Below are 14,204 nucleotides of genomic sequence, written 5' to 3' on the forward strand. Positions count from 1 at the left end.
CAAGGAGAGACCTTTCGGGGCCAGATTTTCCTTCTCCTTCGACTCCTGGAGGCTTTGGCTCCGTGAGTGCCTGTTGGCAGAGCAGCTGCTGCTGCTGTCAGATGGTCATGAGTGAAACCTGAGGACATGCAGGGTCCTTCAGGTAGCCTCCAACGTCTCAGCTGTGGCATTCGTCCCCGGCAGCGCCAATCAAGGGGGTGGCGGCGTCTGCATCGCCCGGCGGACCCCCCCCCCCGTGCTCCACAGCCAGCCGGCCATGCCCCGAGCTGGGGATGTGGCCACCCAGCATGTCCCCAGCAGCGCAGCAGGATGTGCCAGATGTTGAGGTGGCCTCGGGCTTGCTCTAGCCCCAAATTGGGCATGGGGAGGTGGCGAGGGACCCCGGCCAGCACCTCCTCACCTCTCCCAAAAGTGACGCGCAATTGGAAAGTGCAGCGGGACAACTGCAAGGCGAGGGGGAGGACGGGACGGGGGGACGGGACACGGTGCCAACCCCACTGCCAACATCATCTGCAGCCCTTTGGCAGCATTACTGCAGCCACACAGCACCCAGCACTGGCCTCAGCTCCTCCTCTCTGCTCTGGGGGCTCCAGCTCCTGCCCCACACGAGCCCCACAGAACCACAGCACCAGCAGCACCCCACAAACCACAGTGCCAAGTGCTCGAGGCTGGCAGGGACCTCTGGGTCCCTCTGCTCCAACCCCTGCTGCCACCCAGAGCAGGGTGCCCAGGACCATGCCCTGGACTGTGCCCAGGACCACGTCCACCCCACGATGGCTGCAGTGCTGGGCTTGCCCTGCTTCAGCACCATCACATCTTGTGTCTCCGTGTCCCCTGCTGCATGCTGTGCCAGACCTGCAGGTCATACCCAAATCAGGGACAGTGTTAAAGGGAATCTTGCTCTGCCTTGCATGATAGGGCTTTTGGGTGCTCTTTGCATGTTTTGGGGGGATGAATGGGGGACACAGCGGGCACCCAGGGCAGGGAGGAAGGTGCAGGGGTGTCTGTGCTCATCTCACAAGGTTCATCCCTTTTGGGGTGCATCGACCACCCAGCCTGTTCCAGAGGGGACTCACCTTTACCTCTCAGTTCTGTGCCACCCTTCTGATGCTCGCCTTGTCCTAAATCACCCAGCAGTGAGTTTCCCAAAATCAGTGAGCAGCCAAAGCCAGAGGAAGGAGGTGGTGAAGAGCCCTGGCTTTGCTCTGAGGAGTTTGCTACAACCAGTGCATCTGGTGGTGGAGGGCAGGGACAGGGCCATCCCCCCCTCTGTGGCTCTGGGGACTTTCCGCTTGCCCTCTTGGCTGTAGCAGGGTATTTGGGGGATGCCTGGTGGTTCCGTCAGCTTCCCAGCCCTCAGCTGCCTTGAGCCCAACCTTGTCAGCACCGGGAAGCCCCTACAAGCTGCATGGGGTGTTTTGCTTTGCATACAGCCTAGAGCAAACTTGGTGGGGGGCATACAAAGGTGGAAGCTCCAGGATATGTTCTAGGAAGCTGGGGGCACCCTGGGGTGCCCAGCAGGGCACTGGGCATGCAGGAGAGCACAGCTCTGCCTGCATAGATTGGCTGCATCTCTGCAACCAGAACGGGAGCTTGAGGTGCCTGGGGTGCCCGTGACACTAATGTGGGTGCAAAACCAGCAGCAGAAGTGCCTTTGGGGTGACAGGGTGGGATAAGGGCAGTGCCTGGGTGTTTGAGGTGCTTTCGCTTGCAGCTCCCCCCAAGCAGCTGGTGCTGGGTGCATCCTGACCCTCCTGTACCACCAGATCCTTGCTGCCTCTGTGGGAGTCTGCGGGGCTGAGCTTTGGCAGGATCCAACCCATGGGGAAGGGGCACTTGCAGCAGCAGGGCAAAGTCCCCACACCACAGAACTGGGCACATCCCAGAGCAGGGATGAAGAAGCGGGTGAAGCACTGGGGGCACCCTCAGCATGGGCACCTTGTGGGGCACCCTGGCATGCCCAAGCAGTGCAGCCTGGCATCCCATGGCAGATCCAGGGATGCGAGCAGGGGAAGAAGCTACAGGCAAAGGCACAGCTTCCCCCAGCCCCGTCGCTGCGAAGAGGGGTGCGCAGAAGGGTCCCAAATCTTGCTGAAGCCTTGGGACATGTGTGGGCTTGGCTGCCTGCTCCCCCGAAGCGGCGAGGCCCCTTACCTTCCTGCCTGTAGGGTCCCTTGGTGCTGGAGCCCGGGGTCCCCAGCCGAGCTTGCCAAAGGGCGGCTGCGGGGCCGCTGCTGCCTTTGGGGCTGTCCCGGGGATCCGGTGTCAGTGCCCGCGGAACGGGGCCGTAGTGCCACCCACCGGCTCCAGACAAAACACCCCCCCCCACCCAGCACCCCCCCGGCCGCACCCCCAGGGCACGGTGGGCTACGGGTGGGCGATGGGTGGCCGCTTCCTGCGACACCCCACTCCGTGGCCCCACTGAGCCGGAGGACAGCCGCCCCAAATCCGAAGTTATAGGGCACGATGCAGGTAGAGACACAAAACCTTTGCAAACTTTTTGCAAACCTATCACAAAGTCTCTGCGGCAGGGTCACATCAGCACCCCCCCCCCCCCCCCCCCCCGTGCTAAGGTGGAGCCCTGCCTTTGTGGGCACCACTGTGCTCTGGGATGCCATAGATTCGATGCCCAGCAAGCCCCAGAGGGACATTTGGGGTGCAGGTTTAGCACCAAAAAGGGCCCATCCACGGCTGCAAATGCATGCAAAAGCCAGTGCTTTTCAAAGCTTTATGGCAATGGTGACATTCCCTCCGAGCATCCCCAGCCCTGGTGCAATCTGTCTCCCTCCTCTCCCTGCCCTCATCTTCCTTGCTAATGATGGAGAGGGATGTTTATTCACCTGCGGTCTCTTGGCAGCTGCAGGCAGGCATTTATTTGGCAGCTGCTGTACCCCTCAGGAGGTTTCCTGGCCGGCGAGGCAGGATGCTGCTGGCCCGTGGGGCTGGTTAACAGAGCATCCTCCATCTCACCTTAAATCAGGTCTGGGGCTCTGCTTCCTTCTCAATGCCTCTTCGTGAGAGCAGGCAGGATCTCTGGAGATCCGGTAGTCTGGAAAGGGGCCAGTACGTGGGTTTTATTTAAGGAAGGACATGTGGCTACGTGGAGAAATTACAACCCGGGAAGCTTGAGAGGCTCTGACGAGATCGGATGGCTCGGGTCTCAGGAAAGCAGCACGGCTGGGGGAGGTTTGGGAAAGGGCATCCGAGGCCTTTCTTGCTACTGGAGATGCCGTTTGCTAAGGCAGGAGCTTAGCGTGGGGCGAGCGAGGGTTGCTTGTGGGGCAAATGGGACAGGCTGTGGCATGGGGGTGACTCTGACTGGAGGGGATGCCGGGCAGAGCTGATGCCTGCAGGACATGGCACACTGGCACCCCCAGCCCAGCCCAGCTGCATCCCTCCTGCGGTCCTGCTGTGTCCTCTCCATCCCTTGTCCCTTGCCCAGAGCCTGGACACTTTACCAGACATACAGAAAACAGATGTTCGTTCTCCAGAGGTATTTCCAGGTGTTACCATTGATGGCAGGGTTTCCATCAGCTAGCAAGCTTGGCACTGAGTTTGTGGTCTGGGTTTGTGCAGCAAACAAGCCTCTGAAAAGCAGTGCTGGATTACAGAATAAGATTTTATCGGCAAATGCCCACCAGTTCCTGGCAAACCATCCCATCCCTCTGGTGCTGGGCACTGAGTGGCCGAAGTGACAGGCATGGGAGTAGGGGAAACATCTCAGAATTACGGGGAGAACGTGAGTAATGGGAGCATTGGGGGATTGTAGAGCTGTTGGGTTTGGTTTGTCTTTGTATTTGCTTCTCCCACCCCCAGGATGGCTGCCAGGGGTTATGTTTAGGCATCTTCCCCTAAGGGAAATGATTTTGTAAATAAAAGAGGGAGGGGGAAAAACACTGGTAAATCCCTTCAGCACTGGGGCCACTTCAGTTTCCATTCTGGTGACAAACGAAAAATGCCAGGTGTCCTTTTTAAAATATGTGTGTTTCCTAGCCAGCCCCAGGGCAGAAAAGGAGGAGAAGCATGCTTTGCCTTGCTGAGCGAATTGCAAGTGGAGCTCTGGGTAGGTGAGACCCCAGCACGTATCAGTAAGAAGCCTCCACAGACACCAGCACCCAAGTGGGCAGAGCCTTTCCCCATGGGCTGCTCACATCAGCCTCTGAAGGCGCAAGACCCAGAACCTACAAATCCCCTTTTACTGTGGTTCTTGGGGCTGTACTCATGGAGCCGCACCACCACCACCATCCACAGGGAGAAATTTCCCCCCAGACGCCATCCTTGTCATGCTGTGAAGTCTTGGGTGGCCAGGTTGAAGACGTTGCTCTCCATGGACGACTGCCACTTGCCCCAGTTCCTCTTGATCTCAGCCTGGACCTGAAGCGACAGCATGGACTGGTGCTGGCTCCAGGGGCACCACCATCACTCTGCAGAGGGGTGGGAGCTGCACCCCAACCAAGGGTGGAGTCGGAGTGCAAGAAAGAGGGGACCCTGTGCCTGTCTGTGTGCCCATGTGCGCACACAGGCACGGCTGCACACATGTGATGCACATTGGAGTGAGCCCCTGGGGGTGTCTGTGTGCCCACGTGCAAGTCAGTGGTGCTCAGGGGTGGGTGCTGTGCATGCCATGGGGGTGACACTCACCTCCCCGTTCAGGAAGCAGTAGAGCAGAGCGACCAGGAACCCCTGAAAAGCACAGAAAGAACATGTTCCACCCAAGAGAAGGGGCCAGACCCCTCTATGCTCATCTGCTGCCTACATTTAGCACCCACTGTGCCTCTTACTGAGGGCAGCACAGGTATGGGATTGAATGCAAGCCCCAGCAGCACATCCTGTGGGCTCCTGGTGTGATGGGATGGGATGGGATGGGATGGGATGGAATGGGATGGAATGGGATGGAATGGGTACCTTGGGATTTCACCTGCCCATCTCCCCCATCTGCACCTGGTAGGAGCCGAGGACCAGCTCAAAGTACAACCGGGCATCCACGCCAATGTGTTCGGGGAAGAGCGCGAACACCACATAGTGCACCCCGAAGAGGGGGATCAGGAGCAGCGTGGACTTGGTCAGCCTCCTGCAGAGAGGGATGGCGTGAGTGGGGCTGTGTGGGTGGTCACAGCAGCCCGGGGGCCCCGGGGATGGTCCTTCCTTCGGGGAGCCCCGGGGCCTCCTGAATAGCAGGGTGAGAGGAGCTGCCCTTTGCTTGAGCTATGTACCCACATGTACTGCTGCTTATAGTTTTTGCTGATGTCTGGGGACCTTATCTTCTGTGCTAACATCCTGGTAACGTTGAGGAAGATGAGGAAGTTCACCTGCCATGGAAGCCTTGGCTCAGGATCTGCACAGAGCCCCAGCTGGGTCCCCGCATCCATCTAGGCCCCCTGGGATGCTTGCAGTGGGGACATACTCACAAATATGGCCAGGAGGATGGGAGCCTTGATCACCCACCAGAACCGGCTGGTGTAGTCATCCCAGCAGCTGTGGGAGAGGAGAACAAACCCACCCGCTCCCTTTTAGCCCAGGTCCCAGCCCCTCACCCCATTGGCATGGGTGTCTTTGTGCCCCACCAGAAAATAGAACAAGCATTAAAATAAATTGCTGCCCCAGTTCTCCCCTCCTGAGCCTCCCACACAAGAGGTTTGTCCCCTTGGACTTGCGCAGGGGACACATGGTCAAGCTGGCCCAGAGGAAGAAGAGGGGTGTCTGCACTTACCCATGGTTGTCGTACTGCAGCCTGGTGGCCACCCACACGCACACCGTCAGCATGGGGACACCTGCAAGGACAGGACCCGGGCAGGGTTGTGGCATCACCCCAGGGCTCTGGGCACCTTCCTTCCATCCCTTGTCCCTCCAAACCTATGTCAGAGCCAGGCCTGAGGCCCTGGAGGTGGTAGGAGGGTTCCTTCAAGTTTTAGAATGGGATGGTGGCCACTGATGGTGCTGCACCTGTATGTGTGTGTGTCACCTCCTGGCCACCCTCCTGCCAGCTCCTACACCCAACCTGGCTCTTGGGACGGCTGTTTGCAGCCCCCAGATACAGGAGGGGAGTGGGAAGGATTTGCCTGTGCCCCATCCCGATCACATACAGGATGGGTGGGCAGCAGATGCTGTGAAGTCTCTACGTCTGGTACCAGTGGAGCCATCTGGGTGATGGCTGGGGATCAGTGATGATCTTGGGATCAGTGATTGCCTGGTTCTGCACTGCTGGGACCTCACTGGAAGGGGCAGATGTGCTGGGGGGGGCACACTCACCCCAGCCGATGAGGATGTACCACCAGATGTAACTCTTGTCGGAGGTGAAGGTGAGCAGCAGGAGGGTCTGCAGGTACATGCCCTCCACCAGCAGCCAGTAGAAGTTAGCCAGGACCGAGTACTGGAAGAAGGCGATGGCTGCTTTGCAGTTCACCTGCGAGGATTGGGAGGAGAAAAGCTCAGTGGTGCTGGCTGGGAGGCAGACCCCATCCCGAGGATACAGGGGACAGCTGGCCTCCCGTCTGCCTGCTTAAGGAGACCCGTGGTGCCCTTCTAGTGCAGCCCCAGGGATGCTGCAATGCTCCAGCCTGGCACCTCGCACAGGTTGGCCCATGGACTATGCAGTTATCGTAGGACCTTTAGAAACCTGTATTTGTGGGTGTCCTTGATGTCATATCTGTGTCCTTTCTGTTCTTATTGGCAACCCCAAACCTACACATCTGGAGCTGCAAGGTTTGTGTGCACATGAGCTCTGTTGGGGTTGTGCAGAGCTACAGACCAGAGATGGCTTTGAGGGCAAGAACATGTTCTCTCACAGACAGGACCCATCCAGCTAAGCTGTTGTGAACCTCCCAGGGTCCACTGAGTCTTTTCCAGAGATCCTCACAGCCTCTGTGTCCCTCTTTGCAGTGCTAAATCTGCTGCAAATGCAGCCAGACCCCTCCAGACCAGCACACGCAGTGCCTGTGCAAGGCTCAGCACCTCACCGTTGACATTGTGCAGTGGTCAACGGACTCGTCTGAGAAGAGGACAGCATCCTTGATGAACACGGCAGCCCCACGCAGGATGAAGGAGGTGAAGAAGTGGATGTGGATGGAGTTCCTGGTGCAGTGCAGCTTCCTATGTGTGGAAGAGATGCACCGTGTCCAGGCAGGAGAAGAAAGGGCAGCCTGAGGGTTTTATGTCTGTCTGTCCCTGGTCATCCGTGGTGCAGGGATGGTGCTGGCAGCACCGGGAGGGGAGAGGTGGAGAGCAGCCATCCTCTGCTCACGGTTTGCCTCCAGGTCCAGCTCACAGAGCAGCCAGCGTCGAGCCCTACCTGAAGCAGGAGAATATGCCAATGGCCAGGAACAGGGCTGCCAGAGATGTGGAGTAGCCGCAGGTGTAAAGCACCTTCATGGTGACGAAGTAGCCTTTCTGGAAGGGAAAGCACCAAACGAATGAGGTGGCACAGGCTGGGGGTCTCATCTGCCATGGGCAGGGAGATGGTGAATCCTTTGCCTTTTGCAACCATGCAGACAAGCTCTGATCCCCACAGGTGACAAGGATGAGGCCACCAAAATAACCCCAACAGCATGGGACCCACTTGCCTTGGCCTCAGTGTCGTTGCCACTCCTGATGTCCTCCAGCTCGCAGGCGTTGTAGTAGGGTGGGCTGGGGAGGCTCCATCCTGCCTCGGTGCAGTTCCTCTGGATTAGCACTGCAGTGGCAGGACAGGACCTCACAAGAGCACCATTGCCCCTCATGCCAGCCCTGGCTTCTGCACCAGCACCCCCATAATGTCCACCCACACTTTGAACTCTGGGATGGTGCCTAAATCACTTCCCATGAGGGCGTCCACCAGCGTGGTGGCACTGGCAGCAGGGGGCGGTGGGCACTACAGGAGCACGAGCACATCCCATCAGTGCTGTGCTGGCAGGGCAGGGCACAAAAACCAGCGTCACTACCCACAGTGGGAGGGAAGGAAGGGCGGATGGGGACTTCTCCATTCATCAAGCTTCCCCTAAGCTTTTTTTTTCTTCATTTTTCCCCTAATGCAAGCAATTCACCAACCCTCCATCACCTTTTCAATTACACCCAGCCAAGGGAGCACCTGGTTGCCATTCAGGTGCTTTCCTTTGCACTTCATTGCCTCCGAGATGGATGGAGGCAGCTGCTCCCATGGCAGCAGCGCCTGCTCTGGCCCTGAAATAATCATGATTCTGTGCTATGTTTTTCACCAGTGCGGCTCGGGGCAGTACTGAGCATGTCAGGTGCATTAGTCCAGTCTGCAGATGTGGAAAGGAGGGCACCAAGCAGCTGGGGGACTGGCCCAGTGCCACACAGGCTGGAGGATAATGCCCCCCAAATGCTCTGCCCAAAAGGGAAAGTATCCATTGGGTGATGAGAGGGCTTGGGGATATCCCTGGTGTGGCAGCACCCTGTGTCTCTGCTTTCACCCACCCCCCCTCCTTGGGTTGTGTTTTGCATCGAGTTTTAGGAAGGGACAGGAGCTGTGGGACTGGAGGAAAGGGCTAGGGAGGCATCAGGATCCGTGCGAGTGGGGATGAGCATCTGGGGCTGGGTTCAGAGCCCCGCACCTTTGGACTTCTTGAAGACGTGGAGGATGTCAGGACAGGCGACGGCTTGGGATTGACCAACGGGCACAGCTGGCCAGCAGCTTACTCCGTCCCACGCTGTCTGGCAGCCTGGAAAGGGACGGGATGATCAGGGGACGTGCTGGGAGGAGGTGACAGCCCCCAGCCCCACAAAAACATGGCGTGGCTGTAATGGGAGAGCGGGGACCGGCTGGCCGTCACCATATCTTGCTGTACCTGGCAGGAACCGGGAGCATCCCAGTTCTGGGAACAACCCAAGGGGTGCAGGGAAGGGCTGGGAACTCCCTGGTGGCACCTGAAATAATGCAGGTTTCCTGAGCTGAATTTCTACTGCAAGGAGGGCGCAAAGTGCCACCCCTGTAAGTCCTGTCTGGTGAAGGGGATGCGACAGGGGAGGATTTGGAGGGTCCTGGAGGAGTCAGAAGCCTCATTTCTATATGGGATGCCCTTGGGGAGGCTCTCATCACACCAGGAGCAGCAGGGCCACCAGAAGTGCTCCTTCCTCTAAGAACTTGCAAAAAAGTTGCCAGGACAGAGGAGGGGATGAGGCAGAGAGAGGGGAGGAAGGAGGAAGAAAGGAGAAAGCACCACTAGACTTGCTGGAGGATAATTAGCTAAGCCACATTGTGCTCCCCTCTTTAGCACTAATCCAGGGTTTAAATGACTCTCAGATCACTTTGGAAAGGAGCACAGTGGAGCAGATGGAGGGCCTTGAAGAATTAGTGCTGCAGCGCTAACAGACACACAGACACACACGTCCAGGACAGCTCCCCTCCTTGCACACGTACGTGATTAACCTTGGAGATACACATTATTAACCCGGAGCCACAGCTATTCCCAGCCAGGGAACGGGGACTCAGACACATCTAATTAGTTTTCTCTGATTTCAGCGAGGTGGGCTGGGAGTATCTGGCCAGGCTTGGAGGGCTTTGCAGGGCTGGCATTACAGCACTGAGGTATGTCTTCATTTGTCATCTGCTGGGACTGTTGCTGAGAGGGGTTGCTTTGTTTTTAGGAGTTGGTGCAGAGCATCTGGATGTGTCTGCCCCACTGTATAAAGGCATCTTTTGCTGTATGCAGTGGTGAGAGCTGTGAGATGCCTGGTCAGGAACCAGAGGAGCTCTGCAGGGAATAAAGGTGCTGGGATCAGGGGGAAAGGTTTAAATCCCTCTTCCCACTCTGTTTGCCTGGGCTGTTGCAGAATCCAAAACAAAACAAAACAAAACAAACAAACAAACAAAACAAAACAAGCAAGCAAGCAAACAAACAAACAAAAAAAAACACAAAATCAAAACACCGCATTTCTAAGTGCTGCGGAGAATGGGCAAAATGTTCCCATGGAGAAGAGGTGATGGAGGCAACTTCTGCAGGGACAGAGCAAAAAACTGAGCAGAAAAACCAGCAGCGAATCTCTGCAAACCTGCCTATGCCTGCAGGAGGTTGCTGTGGCTTTGGTGTCCCCACACTGTCCCCAGGAGCCACCACTTCCGCATGCTGTCCCCAGGCTGCCACCAGCCAAAGCGCACGGCTGTGGTTTGGCTTGCCCCAAAGCACCATAGTTCATCAGATTTTGAAACTTCCCTGAGCAAAACACTATCCTCATGGTGTTCTTCTTGATTTGGCAGAAAGGAGCTTTTTCCATCAAAATGCCGTTTGATGGGAAGTTGCAGCTCAGCATTTCCACTGGTTAATTGTATGCGGCTGTGCCAGGGTCGGTGCCCTATTTTGTGCTGCTCCGACTGGCATCTGGAGATCTGCAGAAGCCTTGCTGGGTGGTGGTTTCTTTCCAAATACCTCACTGCAGTGAACACCACAAGTACCACGTACGTGGAAGAAAAAGCACTGCAAAAGTGATCTCTAATCAGGTTTCAAGCTGGGTTCCCCAGCATGACGCTGAAGCTTCAGGTCCCTGTCCTGGTCCTCGCTATATTGCTACCATGCCCAGGACAGCATCCCCCCAGCACTTTATGCCAGCTCTCAGCAGGACACTCCCCATGGTGGCACCAACAAGCAAAGGGAAGGGATAAATTCAGTTCAGGTGGGCAGTGGAGGCTGCAGCCAAGCAGGAAACTTGGTATTAAACACTGAATTTAATTAATTGTGCCTCTTGGTTATTTTCCTAGAGTGCGATTCTTTCTCCTTGGCTGGCACGATCTGGGCTGCACAATGGACCTTTTCCAATCAACTTGGCTTTTCCCTGCTAAGCAGGAGGATACGTTATATCTCTGCACAGTTACTTAAGCAATTATGCACCTTAACATGCATTTATTGAGATGCTTCATTTTTACATTTGTATTAGATGAGATCCATTGAATGACGCATTTCTTATTCACTAGGTGATAATTTTTATCCAGAATTTGAGCCAAGCTGCTCTTGGATGGAAATTGAAATGCAGTTAAAAAAAAAGTAATGTACAAAAGCAGCACTTTATTTTTTTTCCTTTTTTTCTTTCTTATTTTTTTTTTCTTTCTTCAATTAGTTAATCAGTTTAAAAGTCCCGGATATGTAAAAATTAAGTTGCTCAAAACATGTTTTGCACTGAAACTAACTGAATTAGCAAGGCAAGAAGGGGCGCCGTGCTGTGCGATGCTTGTGGCAGGGACCAGGACTCTGCGGTGCCCATGCCCAATGCCTGTACTTCGGTCTGGGGCAGATCCAGGGCAGGACGATCTGTTTGGGGCAGAACTATGCCATCCTTTTATTGCATGTGCCATATGCAATGTGGGTGGCCTCAGCCCCTGTGGCTGTTTGCAGCTCCCTGCCCACCCGTACCCCCCCAGGTGCCATCTCAGCCCCCATTTCCCTGCAGCAGCACATTTTGGGGTTCTCCAAGGATGCTGCAACCCCTCTACCATAGACTCTCATCCAAAGCCCCCCATAGCACATCCTCCCCTTTGTCCCTAGGAAAATGTGCTTGCGTGTGGGGAGGGCTGCGCTCACCTTGCTGCCCGTGGGCGGTGGGGGCGGCTGGATTTCGGCTTTCACTCTTGATAATCTCCAAGCACTCAGACTCTTGCTCTTGGAAATAGAGGACGACAGAGCAGTCGGGATGCGTTGCTCGCACCTTGGGGAGGGAATGCACAGACGGCAGGACGCCAGGCATTAAAAAGCCTGACTAGGAAGGAAACCAGCTGATATTCACTATTTCTACTGCAGCCAGCCCCAGGAGAGCCTATCTACGTAGCTGTGCTTTCAGACCCTGACATTTCCTTAGCTTTCTACTGTTTGACTTGTAAACATCATAAAGAACCGCCGCAATTATTTCTAATTCCCTCCAAAAGCAAGTGATGCTTAAGGGCACCGCTCTGCCCAGATGCACACGCCGTGCAGAGGCTTTAAAAAGAGAGGGGCTGACCCCATCAGCAGGACAGATGCAAGAGAACCATGTAATTAAAGATTTAAAAAAACACCTATTCAGGCATGGCTAATCCTTCCCCTGCCCTCCTCCTTCAAGGTTTTGGTTTTGTTAGCAGAAGTGATGAGACAGTGAAAAGCACACCCTGTGGCTCCCAAAAATGCAGGGGATGCATGAGGATGGGCAAATGGACCAAATGGGAATTAAAGCCCTGTCCTCCCTGCCCTGTCCAGGCTGCTTCTTGCAGCCCCTTCACCTCCTCCAGGAAGTTTCGTTTCCTTTTGCTGCTGAATGCAAAATATGCAAGGAAATTCCTGGCCTGCAAAATGCATTTTGGCGGTGGCCATTGTGCTAAACACTGAGAAAGCTCACAGGACTTTGGAGCACCACAGCAGGTACGGGACTGTGCTCCCTTCAGAGCCAACCCTGCGCCGTGCCCCAGTTTCCCCATGTGAGAAATGAGCTGATGCCATCACTCTCCTAATAAAGCCCCAAAGCACCCTCTGACACCTTTCTCTTTCTCTTCTCTTTTCTTTTCTTTTCTTTTCTTTTCTTTTCTTTTCTTTTCTTTTCTTTTCTTTTCTTTTCTTTTCTTTTCTTTTCTTTTCTTTTCTTTTCTTTTCTTTTCTTTTCTTTTCTTTTCTTTTCTTTCTTTTCTTCTCTTCTCTTCTCTTCTCTTCTCTTCTCTTCTCTTCTCTTCTCTTCTCTTCTCTTCTCTTCTCTTCTCTTCTCTTCTCTTCTCTTCTCTTCTCTTCTCTTCTCTTCTCTTTTCTCTTTCCTTTCCTTTCCTTTCCTTTCCTTTCCTTTCCTTTCCTTTCCTTTCCTTTCCTTTCCTTTCCTTTCCTTTCCTTTCCTTTCCTTTCCTTTCCTTTCCTTTCCTTTCCTTTCCTTTCCTTTCCTTTCCTTTCCTTTCCTTTCCTTTCCTTTCCTTTCCTTTCCTCTTCCACCCCTTTCGTTTCCCCTTCCTTTCCCTTTCTTTTCTCTTTCTTTTCCCTTTCTTTTCTCTTTCTTTTCCCTTTCTTTTCGCTTTCTGTTCCCTTCCTTTTTGCTTTCTTTTCCCCTCCACTGGCCCCCAAGTCACCCAAAGTCCTTGGGGAGCATGGTGTTACTGGGAGCCACCCTGCAGGACACACGGGGTTTTCCTCCTTGGGGGTGCCCTGGACCATCTCATTCCATCCTGAGCTTTGCTGGTGGACCTGGTGTCACAGCCTCAGGGTGCTGCCATTGTCACCTCCCTCCCTGCCTGTCCCTGCTGCCTTTCAGCAAACCCTCCCCCCGAAGCTCCTGTGAAAGCAGGTGCAGCTTGGTGTCCCCACTGCCAGCTGGCTGGGATGGGAACAGGTAGTGGGAGGGATGTGGATGGGGACAGGAACACGCTGGGGACACCTGACCCCGTGGGGTCACCCACCCCACCAGGACTGCGGGTGCTCCGCTCCCCCGGGCTGGTGGGCCCCGAGGTGGTCATCACAGGCAGGGGCCCGCCACTCTCACTGCCCCCCTGACCTCCCCATCCCCGTCCTCCCTGGGGACACTTACCCAAAGCATCGGGAGTGCGAGCAGCAGGAGCAGCAGCGTGCAGGAGCCGGGGAGCTGCCACGGGCACCCCATGGCTGGAGACAGCCCCGTGCTGCCCGGTCTGTGGGTGTCCCAGCTCAGTCCCCAAGGGGCTGGGGCCAGCCCAGATCCTTCTGCATGGCCCTGAGCACTGGGGGGACCCCAGCTCCCAGGGGTGCCCCTGCTCTCCCTGCTCCTTCCCAGCCCTGTCCTGTACCCAGGTCCCTTCAAGCCACTTTCCCTCAGGGGGTGCTTGGTCCCCGAAGGTGGCCCTGACCTGCTCCCAGTGTCCCCCCAGCTCTGCCCAGCGCCCACGGCTCCTTCTCTCTGCCGGACTGAATGTCACAGCTCCCGGGTCTGGCCGTGTGCAGGCTCCACCCTCTGCTCCCCCTCCCCACGCACAGGGCTGGCTGCCAGGAGCAGCATGGGGGGGACACCCAGCCTGGCACTGCCATGGCCCGGTCCCCTGCACCCTCTTATCTGCACCCCTTGGAGCCCTGGGACCCCCTCCAGCTGTGCCCAGGGGCATGCACTGGGGGGGCCGCGGAGTCCTCTTGCCTGCGCTTTGGATGCAGCTGAGCTGGAAACCCGATGTCCAAAGGCTTTGGGAAGTGGGGGTGCAGACAGGACTGATCCAGGGTGGGGTGCAGGGGGCGTGCTGAGGGGCACGCTGCTCCCCAGCCAGCTCTGTCTGGTGCTAGAGTAGCCCTGCGGGGATGTCGTGGTGC

General features: G+C 56.0%; 1 protein-coding gene across 1 annotated transcript; it reads right to left on the bottom strand.

Moving 5' to 3' along the window:
* Positions 1–4,281: 4,281 nt before the first annotated feature.
* On the bottom strand, positions 4,282–13,530 carry LOC116498555 (vasoactive intestinal polypeptide receptor 1-like). Its single transcript, XM_032202879.1, has 13 exons — positions 13,459–13,530; positions 11,508–11,631; positions 8,550–8,657; positions 7,560–7,669; positions 7,289–7,386; positions 6,957–7,089; positions 6,250–6,403; positions 5,711–5,771; positions 5,409–5,475; positions 5,218–5,309; positions 4,942–5,071; positions 4,642–4,683; positions 4,282–4,374 (listed from the first exon to the last, which is right to left on the bottom strand). Exons 1-13 carry the CDS (start codon positions 13,528–13,530, stop codon positions 4,282–4,284), a joined length of 1,284 nt encoding a protein of 427 aa, XP_032058770.1.
* Between the last annotated feature and the right edge of the window lie 674 nt (positions 13,531–14,204).

This window comes from Aythya fuligula, chromosome 24 (assembly GCF_009819795.1).
Source record: "Aythya fuligula isolate bAytFul2 chromosome 24, bAytFul2.pri, whole genome shotgun sequence".
NCBI lineage: Eukaryota > Metazoa > Chordata > Aves > Anseriformes > Anatidae > Aythya > Aythya fuligula.